The sequence below is a fragment of the Agrilus planipennis genome, unplaced genomic scaffold, assembly GCF_000699045.2.
Source record: "Agrilus planipennis isolate EAB-ADULT unplaced genomic scaffold, Apla_2.0 scaffold124, whole genome shotgun sequence".
NCBI classification, from domain to species: domain Eukaryota; kingdom Metazoa; phylum Arthropoda; class Insecta; order Coleoptera; family Buprestidae; genus Agrilus; species Agrilus planipennis.
Window position 1 is genome coordinate 573,211 of NW_020438950.1, and position 18,126 is coordinate 591,336.

An 18,126-nucleotide genomic window follows, 5' to 3' on the forward strand; every position below is an offset into this window, starting at 1 on the left:
GATTTTCCTGCTTTTCCATTTTTACGAAAACCACAGAGGCGTCTTGTTCAGCGTGCTGTCAAACCTACACTAGCAAGGAGATCGGGCTGAAACTATAGCTACAAGCTATCCAAGGATGGTACTATAGAATGTCACCTCAAGGTAGGCCTAGTGGCGTCATCTCTTGGTTAGGCCGGAAACTTATCAATCCACCCTCGTATTACAATTGAATATATCAAAACTTTTTTTCTTTTGAAAATTTGTAAAAAGAAATTGTAAATGAATAACGACAAAGAAAAGTATTAATGTCACTTGCTGCCAAGTACAATTATTCCTTTTGTAAAACCGGATGTTTTTCGAAACTAAGTGCGTTATAACGTAATGTTTTGTAACAGGTCATTTTCACAATATATAAAACTGTATGTGAAACGTCAATTATACTCATATTAAATTTTGGATCGCAATCATTAAAATTAGAGCTTATGACGAAACGATACAGTTAATGCACATTTATGTAGTAGGTACTAATGATCTATATTAAATTACCTGTATTCGTTACTTGCTTAAGGATAATAATGTAGACACGACCTAATATTTTCACAATCATAATTAATTCAGAAAACTTTGTCAGTTTTGTTAACTTTTTTCTGTTAAATTTTAGATGAAGAATACCTAATTTTAAACATACATACAATTTAGACTTCTTTTTAGAAGTGAGTTAGTATATAGTTACATTATTTCGACGGATTGTTAACCTTGTAGGTCGGTTAGTCGTGGTTGCTGTTGTCACCTCTCGTAGTTTAGTGGCCAGAACATTGGTGCGTAAAGCCAAAGGTCCTGGGTTCGATTCCCGGCGGGGGTGTGACAACAACAACAATTTTTCCTTCATTAATTTGAGGTAGTGCGTAGTGGGTAAAAAATTCAGAAATGAATTTTCAGAATAATATTTCATGTGCCTAATTTTGCCTACAAATAAATATAATGTAAAAAGATTAATTTTAATCCAAATGCAATTATAATATTGACTCATTATTCCGAACTGCGAAAAGTAAAGAAAATGAAATATGTATCACATACTATATCCTCTCTATAGGAGTAGACAGGTACGAGGCTACCACAGATGCCAACAAATGACAACACTGAATTTGCTGGGCGGCAGGAATTTGAGGGCGGCTGATTTTAAAGTCACACAAAAAGCTCAGTCTTTATGTATCTAAACTAGGCTAAGATTCAAAATAATAGTGAGATAAAAAAAACTTAAACTGAAACATCATAATTTAATACTGAGGGGTTTAGCACCCTCTTATTAACCCTTAGACCTATCAACAAATTATCTTTCGGGTCTAATCTTAATTTAAATGACCCTTATAGAGTTTAGAAACAAAAAAACAAATGTGGAATAAAAACATTCCCTAAACAAAAAATAAAAAAAAACTTTCAATGAAAAATTATAATCTGCCATTGATGGGTTTGGCAACTTAATATAAATAACCCTCACTTTCATAGGATTTGTCCTACATAAAATGTCTACTGGAGCTCAAATGTAAAAAATATTTGGGAGACAAGAACAACTTCTTCTGAAAAATAATAATTTAATATTGAAGGGTACAGTACCCTACAAATAATCCTTAGAGCGGCTAACAAACAAATTATCATGTGGACATAATCCTATCTTAAATGACATTTAGAGCTATGATATAAAAAAAAATTGTGGGACAATGAATACCTCCAACGAAAAGTTGTAATTTAGTATTGAGGAGTTTCGTAGCCTATAAATAACCCTCAGACCCGCTGACAAATTATTACATAAACTTTATCCTTGTGATGTCTCTTAGAGTTGAGATATAAAAAATAATTGCGGGACAATAACAACTTCTCCTCAAAAATAATAACTTACTATTGAAGGGTTTGTAAATAAACCTCAGACCTGATGACAAATTATCTTCCAGCTTAATCCTACCTTAAATGACGCGTTCTGCTAGGATACAAAAAAATATTGTAAGACAACAAAAGCTTCAACTTAGACCCGCTGACAAACTATCTCATGGGCATAATCCTACATGAAATGACTCTTAGAGCTAAGATTCAAAAAATGATTGTCGGACAAAAAAAGATAAAATTGAAACATCATAATTTAATATTGAAAAGTATAGCACCGTATAAATAATCCTTAGGCCCGCTGACAGATTATCTCGTTGAGATAATCCTGTTTCAAGTGACTTTTAGAGCCAAAGAACAAAATGATATTTTGAGACAAGACAAACTTCCACTAATAAATATTAATTTAATATTAGGGGGTTTCGCATCTTTTAAATAACCCTCAGTCCTGCTTATAAATTATTCATAGGCTTTATCCCACTTCGAGTTCATATAGAAAAAATAATTGTGGGACAAGAAAAACTACCCTTGAAAAATGACAACTTAGTGTTGAGGGGTATTGATTAAGCTTTTCTAAATATAATGCTTAAATAAATGAAATTTTTTGAATACACTGTTTTTTAGATATATAATATTTTTGTTATAAATATACGAAGCGTATTTTTTAAAAAATAATTGTTTTACAAAATCTTTTCTAAATAGTTTTCATCTAAACCTTCATTGTATGCCATCGCCGATTGCATATTCATATTCAGCGACCCTAAAAATCCCGATTAACTAATTTCAATTGGTTTTTAATGAATTTAAAATCTAACTGCTGGAGACGACCCAAATGACAGTCGCCCTGGGTCCCAGAGTAGGTTAATATTCAGGATGCCTCATTTTACTAGATCAGAACTTTCAATACATGGGCCAGAAGGATCAACCTGTGCTACGTCCCTGCAAATATATCAGCAAATTGATCATTTGTTGTATGTTTTCAAAAGAGACATCAACGTTACGTCAAGATACAAACCTTTGATTAAATATGTCTAGAGTTAAGAATACTAATAAAAATACTAGAGGGCAGGCGAATAACTATTCATCAATTTAGTGTGCGTCTAGGGATAGGTACACGACAAGTTCATGACATCGTGCATGATTGATTGGACGTTAGCAAGGTTTCGGCGAGCTGGATGGCAAGGCTGTTGAGACCAGAACAGAAACTCAATAAAACGAAGGATGTTTTGAACGATTTACCATGAGAATTGTTTCCGCACCCACCTTATTCCCCAGATCTTGCACGCAGTAATTATCATCTGTTCCCACATTTGAAAAAACCCCAATTGAATATATCAAAACTTTTTTTCTTTTGAAAATTTGTAAAAAGAAATTGTAAATGAATAACGACAAAGAAAAGTATTAATGTCACTTGCTGCCAAGTACAATTATTCCTTTTGTAAAACCGGATGTTTTTCGAAACTAAGTGCGTTATAACGTAATGTTTTGTAACAGGTCATTTTCACAATATATAAAACTGTATGTGAAACGTCAATTATACTCATATTAAATTTTGGATCGCAATCATTAAAATTAGAGCTTATGACGAAACGATACAGTTAATGCACATTTATGTAGTAGGTACTAATGATCTATATTAAATNTTTAAAAGGTGAATAAATATGAAAGTTGTTAATTATCTTTCAGATTATTTTTATGTAGATTGATAAATCTTAAGTTTTGTCACAAATTAAATTTCTGAACGCGACCATAATATTTGGCATTTGACAATCAACTATATGTAGTTTAGGTCTTTTATTTATCGATTGAGGCAGTACGAAGTCTGTCGGGTCAGCTAGTACTTAATAAATGTTTCAGCTAAATTCCCAAAATTCGTACCTATAATATGAACTTGAAAGGTGATACTTTCTTTCATAAGCAACATAATAATTCTTTTGTTACATGTGTTGCTGAAGGGCATTTTTTACTTCATTGGTACAGGTGTATTATGCTGTGTTGGCGTTATAGGTACATTTTTATCATCCGTGTGTGATAGAAGAAAGACATTGTTAAACAAGAACAATTCGATATTGCTCCACATTTTACCTTTCCATTTGTTGCGTAAACGACTCGGTGCGAGCAATCAACGAAAGCAGAAAGGAAACCTTTGTAAAATTATATAAATATTTTATTCGTACCATTTGCAGATACGTTATCCGTTACAGGGTATTTATACACATTTATTTTTCTTTTTCGGACAATACGGGCAGTCGTCAGTACTTATCGTTTTAATCGACGATAATAATTATTAACAATTGAAAGAAACCGGTAATTGGCTCTTTGTCTGGCTCGAACTGTTCACGTATATTGTTCGATATAAATCTATAAAATTGCAAACCAAAGGTGTATTCGTAAAGCTCAATTAAAAACAAAAAAAAAGGTATTTTGCATATCTGCAGACAGCACACTGCGATCTAATTAAATTCCTAGTCCTAGCGACACCCAAGCGTACAGATTTTAAATCTTTTAAGTTTTGTAAAGACTATGAAGTAATAAATAACATATTTCATGAAAACTCGAAGTGATTTAGAATCTGAATAAAAATAAACTGGATTTCCGGTTTCTAACCGCGTCTTCGTGATGAAATCTCCGTGAGGGTCATGAACAATTCGCCATAACTAACGTTGAAGATCTTGAATCGACAACGCGAAGTTCCTGAAGATGATCATCCCCTTGAAACCTCGGACACTTTTAACACCACCACAATCCATCATAACGATTTCACCGAGAAGACGCGATTAAAATCGAAAAAAACAGTTTTCTCGAAGTAATTTCACCATTTTAATTTTAATAGAACATTGCATAACGATAGTGGTTTAGGCGTAAACCCACTTTTCAATAAATTATAGTAATATTAATGAATGGTTATTAATTAAGTAATCTTACAATATCTAATTAATTTTCATATCATCACATACTTGATAAAAAAGGGCAAATGAACATTATATAACTATGTAAAAAAAGATATTTTCAATTAATTTATATCGATACACTTCATTGTTATCACGTGTAGAGAAATATACTTTCTAGATAAGGTGTTTCCGAAATAAGTAGCAAGCTGTGTCGGGTGTTAAGTAACTATAATAGGGAATAGCATGGTGAGTAAAACAACGTGGTTGAGAGATAAGAAAATTACTAAAAAACCAGACGAACTTGCAATCCGAAGCCGGCCCTAAGCGGCAATTGACAACGTATAGAGAAATTGTGATAACAATTACGCAACCACAGTGGAATTCGTTTATTATGACTCTACTTATATTGACCAACCACTTAATATGAAGTAATTGCAGTGTTAAGTTTGGTTTTCTTATTAAATTCTCTATAGGAAAGTTTGGATATAATGACTCCGTTTAAAATGACTGATTCTCAAGAAATCATATTCGGCTATAGTAACCCAAATGACTAATAATAACATTTTCGCTCATTTTTCTGACACTTCTTATATATATTGATAGTACAATTCATCGTTCTTTTTCTTTTTCTGTTAATAGATATCTACAATTTGTTGTTTTTCTCTCTATTAAACTAAACAAGATAGAAAGTTCTTTATTTTTTAATACTATGCTTTCTATGACGCCCGCTTAGTATGACGTGTTTGTTATTTCCCTTCGACGTCATTATAAGCGGATTCTACTGTACATCAATGAAAAATGTAGACAGTGACGGTTGCAGAGCGACTAATAAAGTAAGTAACAACAGCTTGTTACTGTACTACTACACATAATAATCTTTAGACGACCATTACCATAACAAAGAATCAAATAACTACTTTGTTCATAGCTGTATGCACTAATATATATTTAAAAGAACACAAAATACAAAGGAAATACTCGTATAACAAGAATGATACAGCTGATGGATGTAGCGTTGCAGTGTCGTATTTCCTATATGATTCTACCAGGACCGGACTGGCCCTCAACTGTAATTTCAATACGTTTTTCTCTAAAACGGTGAATTTTCAGACCACTGAACATTTACTTAATTTTCATTAATAGTGTCTTATCACCTCCTCCAAGCTTATTGCTACTTATTTCAGAAATACCCTAAACTTTTTAAACATTGACTTATCTTAATTTTTAGCAAATCAAATATATTTCTATGAAGTTGTAGCATTTTTTATAGAACCCTAAGTTTAAAACTAAAGCACTTGTAATTTTTACAATTTTAGTGTTAACTTGTCAAGTTATAACCAACTTCTGAAGAAGCTACAATGAGGCAGGGTTAAGTTATTTCAGTTTTAAAATAAACCTGAAGCAGTTTAAATTAAACTCCTTGTTTTTATAGTTACATAAACAAATTTCAAGTGTTTTGTATATTCTTTGCTAAAGAAATCCGACCTATTACCGAGACATTAATAATTTAATTACCCGAAATCGAATCTACCTATTAGACATGACCTAATCAATTTTTTATTTTCCAATATATCCTGAAGTAAAACCCAGTTGCAAAAGGACAAAAATGTATCAGAATGTTCATAAAACGTATAAGAAAAAATTCTCTCCTTGATTCTTTTCAAAATTGATTGATAGACACCACAAAAATTCAAATTCAAGGGATATATTACCGTTACAAAATTTACCATTAAATTTAATAAGATAAGTGTTCCAAAAAGCAAAGAAAATTAGGTCATTTTACTTAAAATAAGGAAGTAATGGAATACTTCCGGTAGAATCGCAAATGTCACGGTTTTGAAAATATTTATATCAAATAGACCGATTTGACTTGAATGGTAGATTATGTGAGGTCTCAAATCGACTTCATTGTACGCTTTTACTCATATAGGTACTTCTATTTACAAAAAAGGCAATAAAATAAAATTTTTTATGAATAGCAGTATATAAGTATAAGCAATATAAAATACTTAATTCGAACAATAAAAGTTATAGACGTAATGTGTTCTACATAGGTAGGCATAAGAATTATGTACCTTCTAAAACTAATCATGTAGTGTAATGTTCTTTCGTAATTAACATAATTTCAGTTAGTCGCACTCATATACTAACACATTCTATGAAATTTCTACAACCGTTTCCCAAAGTGAACGTTTGTGGTGAGATCAATATAAAAGAACTTCCGAAATACGGTACCGTTAGTCTCTCACAACCACCCGCAAAGTGAACCAAACCAAAGGAAAATGTTTTTCAAAGTGAGAAAAATTCTTTTGTTTCTTTTAGTTTTAATTCTTTGCGTGATTTAACTACCAACCTATCATTATAGAAGTGTAATCAGTGACCAATAAAACGGAAACGTTAATGCAACATGGAAAAATCGGTTTTATATAATATTTTCTGATTAATAAAAAAAAAATGAAAAATCATCATACTAATTTGAAATTTTCCACCAAAATAAAATCGTGTGTTATATCTCCTCTTTTTAAATAAATTAATATTTTTCTGTTTAATTGGACAATTAATTAAACCGACTAATCATAATATTATAGGTTGTTGCCCTAGCTTCTGTGCTCGCCGTTTGCTCAGCTTATCCTGGAATTATCTCCTTTGCCAGTGGAGGACATGGTCTGGGTGATGATTTGGGACATGGGAGTATAAGCGGGGGCACATCGTACGTTAGCGGGGGACTCGTAAGTCACGGTGCCGTAGCTGTTGGAGGAGGTCACGGTGGATATGATGGTGGTCATCATGAACATATCGTTGACTATCACGTAATAAACCTTAATTTCTTAATTTTTCGTGCCTTCGAAACATTATTTTCTCATTTAGCCGCACACACCATTATTACTTATAGTACCGCTGTTGAATCTTAGATGTCAGTCAATATTCATATATTACTTTAATTTCTTTAGGCACCAGCTCACTACTCCTTCAATTATGGAGTAGCTGACCACAAGACTGGTGATAACAAGCATCAACACGAAGAACGCGACGGAGACGTTGTCAAGGGAGAATACTCTTTGCATGAACCCGATGGTACCATCCGTACCGTCAAATATACCGCCGATAAGCACAACGGTTTCAACGCTGTTGTTATCAGACAAGGACACGCAGATTAATAACAGGTGGACCGGGGGAAATTTGGAGATAGTGACCGGGGTGTGTTTAGTTTTCAGATATAAAAACACTTTTAGATAATAATAACAGAAGAACAATTCAGACTAGCAAACAAGTAACAACTATCTATTTAAGCAATTAGTATTAGTTTTGATTCATTAGTGTGTATGTAGGATTATTAAACGTATAATACAGTACGAATATTTTTAATCTACATACACTGGTCCTTCGAGATTTATATTTTGTGAGATTAATTATTAATCTATGTGGTACAGCAGTACACCGACGAAAACAACAATTCAGACGAGATCATTTACGAGGCGTAATTAAAAGCGAATAACAAAGAAAAAGTAATCAAATGAAATCATAGAGACGGTAACACGTTTACAGCAGCGAACGATCTAAATATACATTTACACGCATGCACAACATGCATATATGCAAATACACACAAAGCTATTATATACCTCTCTGNTCTTTAAATATTTTTATCAAATACCTTCCACAAAATACAACAGGAATATTAATTATAAATCAATAAACAGTTCATAGGGTATTATTATCGTCAAACAATTAACAGCAATAAAACATACCAATATATTTTCTATTTATACGAAAGGCAAATTTACTCGTATTAATAAAATTACCATCATACAGCAGCCAATTTGTCCAATTAAATATTAACTGAAAATTTCACTTCAACTACGCGCGGCATTCATCCACCCACATGTTTTACAAGAAATTGCAGTTTCCTATCATAAGTTAAGCATAAAATGATAATTCTAGATAGAGGTGTGCTTTAGTGGTAAATAAAATTTGCATAGTGAAAGGGACCCATAGGTACCTACTAAAGATTGAAGAGGAATATAACTTCCGTTGCTATGAAAATAAGTTTACTTAGAGAGTGATAGCAGAGAAATTATTTATTGATAACTGAAAGTCAGTAAGTAATATGCAATTACATTTCGACGATTAAAACGTTTAAATATCAGATAGAAGGATACTTTCGACATCCAGGATGTTTTTGTTTAAACACAATCATTATTTAAAATCAAGAATTTTCCCGTAATAAATTTGGAAACAAACAGTTGGAAAGAAGTGGTCAGCTCTAAATGTTTCTATTCCGGTGTAGTTGGTTACATATACACATATTCTAATCTATAGAGATAATCAAATTGGGGTAGGTAGTCAATGCATTTCATGAAAAGGAAAAAACAATAAAAAAAAGGTATCTGAAGTTCTTTCTGACGTGACGTCTTATAATTCGATGGAGCCGGCTGCACGCACGAAAAAACATGACTCATGCGGCGTTACCTCGCTCTGAGGCGTTCCATTTAAGGCTTGAAGCGCAAGCGAGAGCGCGGAACGAGCGACAAAGAGGCACAATCGGCCTCCGCGTTCGGCAGCGTTCAACATCTGTCTCTCTTCTACTTGAGTGAGCGATGCGTCCGCGTGGACAGCTGCTATACAATAATACATTTCCATTTACCTCCTTCTCTATATCCATACACAATATCTATCAAACAAATAAAATTAAGGTTTTCTTTTGAAAAAATGAAACCATTCCACCAGTATTTTCTTATGACGTTGTCACGTTCAACTATCGTCAGTAAACTGACTTTACAGACAACCGATTTTTTAACAAGGACACTTCATAAACAGTTGTGTCGGTCAATCATAAGCACCATTAAATAAAGATTGATGAAGAGAGGATCGCACTGCTTTTCATCTCACGGCTTACTACAACTTGTAGGGCAACATGGAGACTCTAACTGTTTTCACCCTATGTTCCAATCTCATGTTATAACCAGTAATTGCGACTGTGTAGTTGATTGTATGTTAATTATTAAATTGTAACTACTATAAACCACCGGCGACAAGTATTCCCATTGATTTGGACTGGTTCAAGGTGACTGGAAATTTTCATATTCATCTCGAGATTAGAAACTATGACTAATTTGAAATAATTTAACCTTAATCACTTGGGGATCGGAAATTCGCCATTTTCTAGAAAATCTACTTCGTTTTTCTTTTTAAAACAATCCGAAGTATGGGTTAAAAACTTAAAAAAAAATATTCTTTTTGACCTTAATTTTTCCATGATTTCATAACTTATTGCTTCCTAAAGCAACGAAATTTTCTGTTATGGATTAAAATAATAACAAAAAAAAATAAACTAAAACTTCTGAGCAGATTTCCTCGAAAATAATACTTTTCCGACCCCTATACAGTAGAAGTTAAATCATTCCAAATTAGTGATAGTTTCTTCTTCCGAGAGGAATATGATAATTTCCTGTCATTCTATAAGTGTTGTTTGTCCTTACGTTCTGCTAAAGCTCGACAACCGATTTCAGCAACCCCTTGAGGGTTATATAGTATAATAGCTTTTAATCCCCCGCTCATGACGAAGATTTAGGTTTTCAGCTACAGGGGTTGGTTTGAACGTTTGGGTGTTTAAAGAAAAATTGAAATCCGACGTCTAGTCCCAAGGTTACAGAATGTCACAAAATATTTCCTGAATGCCCTGCATCTATAAGGTTCGAGAACGTTTTAAAATTTTTTAGAATATTCGAGAACGTTCTCGAATGACAACTATTTTTTCCTGAGCGAAGCCGGGGTAGTCGGGCTTGTTTTTAAATAAAAGCCTAAAATCACTTGCAATAACAAATATATAAACAATTTTATATTTATATTGAAGGATGTCGAAAATTGAAGGAAATCATAAATTTGAGTAATATGAGAAAATCTTTTTACTTACATAAGACAAAAAATATTCAATTTCAGACGAGATCATTTACGAGGCGTAATTAAAAGCGAATAACAAAGAAAAAGTAATCAAATGAAATCATAGAGACGGTAACACGTTTACAGCAGCGAACGATCTAAATATACATTTACACGCATGCACAACATGCATATATGCAAATACACACAAAGCTATTATATACCTCTCTGCATAAAAAAAAAATAATCATGTAATGTTCTTTCGTAATTGGTTACAATAATTTCGGTCACACTTATAACCCAACACATTCTTCTGAAATTTCTACAACCGTAAGCTAAAGTGAACGTTTAAGTGACTGATCAATATAAAAGAACTTCCGAAATCGTTCATTGTCAGTATTACACCCACTTGCTACAGAGTGAACTTCATCGGAACATACCAACACCAACTCAAGATGTACGCCAAAGTAAGAAAATTCAGACTTCTCTTTTTTAAAATTTATTTGCGCATATACGAGGATAGATTGAAAACTAATACACCATGCTTGTAGAAAGCTAACGAAAAACAAGTACGAAGATCGAGAGGCAAATTATAGTAAAGTATAATACTGAAGCCTAACAAACATATGTTTATTTTTATATATAGACACCATTAAGAGTAACATATTTCTGCCAACGTGTAAGAAAGTTTTTCATTCCGTCAGTGATATATTTCTTTCCGAATCCGGGACTTAATAGCCTCCTTTACCTCGTCGCCCGAAGCCTCTCTTCAACAGAGGAAATAAATAATATCACAGGGCGCAAAATCAGGGGGAATAAGGAGGAACGTGCTTTGTCACTAAAATACCAACGTCGAGTTTAATTATGTTATTAGAAGCACCCTAACGCCAACAATTTTACAACATGAAATGTATTATTCTTAACGGTGATTATGTGGAAAAATAAATGTATGATTTTGAAGCTTAAGAATTGTACTGTAATCTAGTTTTTGCCAAATGTTTCTATTTGGTTTTTACTACCCTATCCCCGCACGAACTTCTCATTTTAGTACCTAATTCTAAAAAGATATTATCTTTTAGAAATGTATTCAAAACAATAATAATAAAAGGTTATGTTCCCGAATCGTTACCAATTATCAACTTTTTTCAGATCGCAACTCTTGCTCTTGTTTTCACTGTGTGTTCAGCCTACCCTGGCATTATATCATATGGTGAAGATCACGGTGCAGGGGGTGACTTGGGACACCATGGTACTTCTTACGTAAGCGGTGGACTCATCAGTCACGGTAGTGTTCCTGTTAGTGCAGGTCATGGAGGTCACGGAGGTCACGGAGGACATGGTCACGAAGAACACATCGTTGACTATTTCGTACGTAAAATACATATAGATTAATAGGCAAAAATGCAATCGACTTTCAACTCTGAAAGTTTTATCTTCTTCGGTCGTCCTGTTTTATCTATTTCGTCTATTCTTTAATTAAATGTCTAAATCTTAACGTACTAACGTAGATTTCTACAAATATTTCGTCTTACGAACTATGGTATATTAACTCTGATTACGTAACATTTTGCTAGCCAGCTATTTATCTATTATGCACTGATAAATCGCACTTTCTTTAAGAAGCACACCTACACCTTGCAGTTAAAGTAACTAGTCAAGCACGCTGTTATATTTAACAGTAGCTTTTAAATTGATATTTTAAATTGCATTTGAGCGGTTCAAGATTCAAGTCACTGTCTTTAAATTTTTAAAAGGGTCGTTTATGTTTTAGTAATGTAGATATACGAATATTACAAAGTTAACCTAGACTTTGAAGGATTATTTCTTCATTTAGCCAAAAACCATTTCGGAAACGTTATTTGCTCTTGTAATAATAATATTTCAGGCACCAGCCCACTATTCCTTCAACTATGGAGTAGCTGACCACAAGACAGGCGATAACAAACAACAACACGAAGAACGCGATGGAGATGTTGTTAAAGGAGAATACTCTCTGCATGAACCCGATGGTACCATCCGTACCGTCAAATACACCGCAGACAAACACAACGGTTTCAACGCCGTAGTTCTCAGACAAGGACACGCAAGTCATCCACAAATCATCGCCCATCATGGACACCATGATTACTAGTCATGGATTCTCACTAATAGGATCTCTTTTTGTTTGATATTTGATGCTGTGTTATAGGCTCTAATGTAACAAATTTGTTAAATTATTTTATACATAAATAAATAAACTTTTATACTGACTCGTTCTGTTTAAAATGAATAGAAAAAGCGATATGGTTAATATGAATACCTACATAAAATACATCGAAAAATTAAAAAGGCTTTTTAAATAAAAATAAACAGATAATATTTATAAAACAAAAATAAACTTTTAATATAATTACTAAAAACCTGGCATTTCTAAAAGGCCTATTTAGATATAAAAAAATAGTAAAATAATAAAAACGTTTGTTAAGACTTTAGTGTTCATACCTGCGGTGCTAACCCCTTAGTACCAAGAAGAGTACCATCGTAAATACCTTCATAGTGAGACAGACATATAATAATGGCATCAAACTATTAGGTTTTTCCCTAAATTATCGATAGTGCCGGTGATGCCGAATTCCCCCCCACAGATAGTTTTGGTTAAAATATAGATAGTCGAATTCCCTACTAGCCGAGTTCCCTCCCGTTCATGTCAACTCCGATAATTAAGTTAACGACTAATTACCGATTTTATTTATCGAAAATAAATATATATTTATAGTGCACTTCAGTACTTCAGTAAATTAAAGATAAAATAATTTCAGAAAGAAAACACATATCAGTTATGAAATGTTTATTTATTTAATTTTAAAATGGTTTCCCACTACCTTAACAAATTCAATGTTTGGAAATTCGTGTGCGTCTAGCTTTTTGATGTAATCATCTAGAAACACTTTATTAGTTTTAGCCGTTGGGAGGCAATTGATGTATAATTAGGAGAGAATTCGACATACCGAAAATTTTAACCCTAATTAATAACAGGTGGACCGGGGGAAATTTGGAGATAGTGACCGGGGTGTGTTTAGTTTTCAGATATAAAAACACTTTTAGATAATAATAACAGAAGAACAATTCAGACTAGCAAACAAGTAACAACTATCTATTTAAGCAATTAGTATTAGTTTTGATTCATTAGTGTGTATGTAGGATTATTAAACGTATAATACAGTACGAATATTTTTAATCTACATACACTGGTCCTTCGAGATTTATATTTTGTGAGATTAATTATTAATCTATGTGGTACAGCAGTACACCGACGAAAACAACAAAACATTTTTCGCCAAGCGAGCCAAGCGAGCCAACGATGTTTATTTTCCCGTTTCGTATCAACCAAACAACTGTCAGTTTTGAAATTGTTTCCCGTCAGTACTTCAGTCAGTTATATACCTATACCTATGTTCTACTTATTATTTTGTATTCCATTCGTTGCCCGGTAGAATCTTCCAATTGTATTTGTTGACAATTGGAGGTATACAAGCACAAGCAACTAAAATTGACTGCGGCTAGGTTTCATGGACAGATACCCATTCTAAATCCAAAATTCAAAAGCCCATTTTTGTCGAAAAGTGGGCCAATAGAATATAAAGCAATGCGATTCGGGGTTGAAATTTCAAAGGTCACCATTCCAGCATTCATGTTAAACAGTATACGCCGTAGTGACAATCAAATTCTTTTTTAGGAAATCAGCGTCATTAGGCGCGACACATCGACATCATTCAATCATAAGATATTTATCCTTTATGTGTTTATTTATATTTCGATTGCCACATCTATCGCTCGACGATCTTAGACATTTTTCATGAGATAGGTCCCCATATTAACGACAGTGGTATTCTTAGTAAGTATTGAAAGTTTTGAGATATATTTTCCGGTTAAAATTTTACCTATAGATTATTACACGTTATCAGATCCAAATTAGACGAAACGCTACAACTATTTTGGCTTTACTATGGGATATTCGTACTAAAATATGCATATTAATTAGTTAGAATTAAACTATAAAAAATATAGATAATAAAGCTGGTACTACGTCTTCCTTTGTAAACAAAGGTGTAGTCGCTTCAGTTTAATTTTGATTATAAAGTCCAAATTGTAAATCTTTTATTTATTATTTATTACTAAAACAATAAATCTACTGAACCGTATACCTACCACAAGAAAGAAAAAGATACTGTTATCTTTCTCGGCTAGTCGCAGGTAACAAACAGTACTGCTGGTACTTTATAAAATTTGTGCATCTTCCTCTCTATTTAAACAACTTTTAGAGTTTGTACCTCTTGTTTTATAATACTACCGATTGCTTCATGAATGTTAAATAAATTATAATGGCGTAGGTAAGTAATAAAATACAAACAAACTCTAGAAATTGTTTAAATAAAGAGAAAGATGCATTAATTTTATAAAGTACCAGCAGTGTTCGTTACCTGCTGCTAGCCGAGAAAGATAGGGGTATCTTTTCCTTCCTTGTAATATTTTTTAAGAATAAATAATAAAAGAAAAGGTTTACAATTTTGACTTTATAAACCAAAACCGGGAAAAAAATAAACTGAAGCAACTATAACTGTGTCCCTTATGACAAAATTATTTGTTTAGGGGATGTTTGATTTTTAACTAGGTGTCAAGCATAAGCCACCTAACTCACCTCATTGTACGCAACTAGTAAATTATTATGAACTTTTATTAGATTTAACTGTTATAATCTATAAGTAATAAAAATCATTTTGGTTTTAACTTCGGTGGCTACTATGACTAATTGCTTCCCACAGCATGGGTCGCACATATCAATTGATCAGCCTTAGCACACGTACGCACACATAACAAGGAACCTTTCGCTCAACCATGGGAACGATTATCTTAAAAATGACATGAAATATTAGCGGAATTAAACAACTTCCTAATCGATATTATGTTAGGATTATGAGTGCAGATACATATAACTATACGTAAATACCTATGTATAAATTATTTAATATCGAACGAGATTTTTTGTTTTCAAAGGCCTCTCTTTCACTTAATCGTAAATCGTAGGTACCTATGGAATGTATGTTTATATGTAAACAAAGGACGGCGGGCGTATGGTACCTACATATTATATTACATGCTCTAAATATTTTTCAAAGCTCTCAAACACAATCACGTAATGCTATCTATCGTGCTTTCGTAATTAAGAATATTTCGGACACGCCATTATCCACATATACACTGTAGAATTTTTGACCATGGTATCGGTATGAATTCTAAAAGTGAACGTTTATTAGTCGAATATAAAAGAGTATCCAATTTTGGCAATCGCTAGTCTTGAACCGCACTTCTACGACAATACCCAGAGTCATGCTTACCAAAGTAAGCAAACAGAAAATTTTTACTATCATGTGTCGTTGTAGTGTACTTTTTGTTTTGTGATCATTGGAAATAATTCCATTAAATTCATATGTTTAATGGACCATTCAATTGTTTAGTGTGAAATTATATCTAAATCTTTTTTAAACTAATTTCAATTTACAGTGCTTTTACTTTAACAAACAATATATTGTTTATTATACGTTTAAATTATAAAATTTCATTATTTTATTAAAGGCCCTTTGCGTTGTTCTTCTTTTCGCCGTCTGCTCCGCATTTCCGGGTGGAGTTTCGTACGTGAGCGGTGGATTAGGCCATGGAATAGGACTAGGATTAGGGGGCGGTTATGGACACGGCTTAGGCCTAGGGGGTGGCTCAGGACATGGTGGAATAAGCGGAGGTACTTCCTATGTTGGTGGAGGACTTATAAGCCATGGAGGAGTTGCTGTAAGTGGTGGTCACGGAGGATATGGTGGATACGGTGACCATGGAGGACATGATCATCACGTTGACTACTTTGTAAGTTGTTTTTACGAATAAGTTCTTCTGGCATTGTACCCTTATTAATTTTCGCTTTGTTTTTCAACTTTTAACTAATTCTTTAATATTTTTACATGATTTCACACTTTAGGGTTATTATTTCTTTATTTCTCCGTCGTTTTCTTTCTTTTGTCAATGCATATTAATCGATCATCGATACTGCTCCATCGACGGAAAGAACTCCTCCATTACTCATGGAAAATAGTGCGAGGGCGCGTCGTTTTTTTTTAAAGTAGATTAGATACCAAACTCCTTTTGAAATCTATGCATCTATTTATCCAAAAACAACTTTCTTAGATATATGAAATCCTATGACATTGTTAGTTACTTAATAGTGGATTAATATTAATTTGACATCATTTTTTCGATTTTTATTTATCCACTACAAACTACCTCACATATTAATGAGGGAAAAATTGTTGCTGTTGTCACATCCCCGCCGGGAATCGAACCCGGGACCTATGGCTTTGCGCACCAATGTCCTGACCACTAAACTACGAGAGGTGACAACAGCAACCACGACCATTTCCCTCATTAATTTGTGAGGTAGTTTGTAATGGGTAAATAAAAAATCGAAAAAATGATGTCAAATTAACAACTTTCTTGTAGGCCCCAGCCCACTACGCTTTTGACTACGGAGTATCTGATCACAAAACTGGTGACAACAAACAACAACATGAAGTCCGAGATGGAGACGTTGTCAAAGGAGAATACTCTTTGCACGAACCCGACGGTACCATCCGTACCGTCAAATACACCGCTGATAAACACAACGGTTTCAACGCTGTAGTACTTAGACAAGGTCATGCAGTTCATCCACAGGTCATAGCCCATCATGGACATCACGGTTACTAAGCTAATGGACAGTTCGCCTATTTCTCTATCGCCATAATTCGCTATGTCATGCATGATTATACTCGCCATTCGTTCATTGTATATTTATTTATTTTTGTTTTTTATAGAAATAAAGTATTGAATTGAATTTAGCATTTTTCTTCTTGTGTAGTTCGGCATACGTAAATAAATTGTAACAAAACTAAACAACAATAACAGGAAATATGTTTTCAAATTGGTTTACAAAATGTATTACATGGCTGAAAATGAAACATTAACTTCAATTGTAGGCATGAATTTCTCGTACCAATTCCGATTAATTTTACATTAGATGGACAAAATAAGACCTAAAAGTGAAAAGGGAGGATGTTGGTAATTAAATTTATAATCATAGAAAAAAAACTACCCAAGGGCAAAACCTGTTTCTTCCCCAAAATAATTGTATAGCTATTTTGGGGAAGACATGAGAACCAAAGGTTAAATTTATTATATTCAAATTAAAGATGGATTTTTGTTTGTTTTGCAATCCGAAATAATATTTATATTTTCAATGTTATCTTTTCGTTAGAAGTAATACCTTATGGTCTACGCTTAAATTAGAAAATTATTAGAGGAATGATAAAAATAGTAAAAAAATCAAAAATTTAGATAAAAATGAAAATTTTTCTGAAACACTTTATGATGTGTGCTTTTTCTTACTTTGTTAAAAAAATACGTGTTCTAAATAGAAGTGATTTTACTGATCAAC

At 33.1% G+C, this 18,126-nt stretch overlaps 2 protein-coding genes across 2 annotated transcripts; both read left to right on the plus strand.

The window, feature by feature from the left end:
• The first annotated feature begins 7,009 nt into the window (after positions 1–7,009).
• LOC108735013 (adult-specific cuticular protein ACP-20-like) lies at positions 7,010–7,906 on the plus strand. The gene is made up of 3 exons (XM_018466798.1): positions 7,010–7,042; positions 7,337–7,558; positions 7,700–7,906. Exons 1-3 carry the CDS (start codon positions 7,031–7,033, stop codon positions 7,904–7,906), a joined length of 441 nt encoding a protein of 146 aa, XP_018322300.1. The 5' UTR covers positions 7,010–7,030.
• A 3,135-nt stretch (positions 7,907–11,041) lies between these two features.
• Positions 11,042–17,465, plus strand: LOC108735012 (adult-specific cuticular protein ACP-20-like). Its single transcript, XM_025974801.1, has 6 exons — positions 11,042–11,095; positions 11,778–11,996; positions 12,514–12,758; positions 15,938–16,007; positions 16,242–16,523; positions 17,154–17,465. The coding sequence occupies exons 1-6, from the start codon at positions 11,084–11,086 to the stop codon at positions 17,397–17,399; spliced, it is 1,074 nt and encodes a 357-aa protein (XP_025830586.1). The 5' UTR covers positions 11,042–11,083; the 3' UTR covers positions 17,400–17,465.
• Positions 17,466–18,126: the final 661 nt, after the last annotated feature.

What these genes read in the sequence shown, in the direction of transcription:
- LOC108735013 (XM_018466798.1), top strand. An exon ending in AACATATCGTTGACTATCAC is followed by an intron (nt 7,559 to 7,699) that starts GTAATAAACCTT and finishes TAATTTCTTTAG; the next exon opens with GCACCAGCTCACTACTCCTT.
- LOC108735012 (XM_025974801.1), top strand. An exon ending in AACACATCGTTGACTATTTC is followed by an intron (nt 11,997 to 12,513) that starts GTACGTAAAATA and finishes ATAATATTTCAG; the next exon opens with GCACCAGCCCACTATTCCTT. An exon ending in CATGGACACCATGATTACTA is followed by an intron (nt 12,759 to 15,937) that starts GTCATGGATTCT and finishes AATATAAAAGAG; the next exon opens with TATCCAATTTTGGCAATCGC.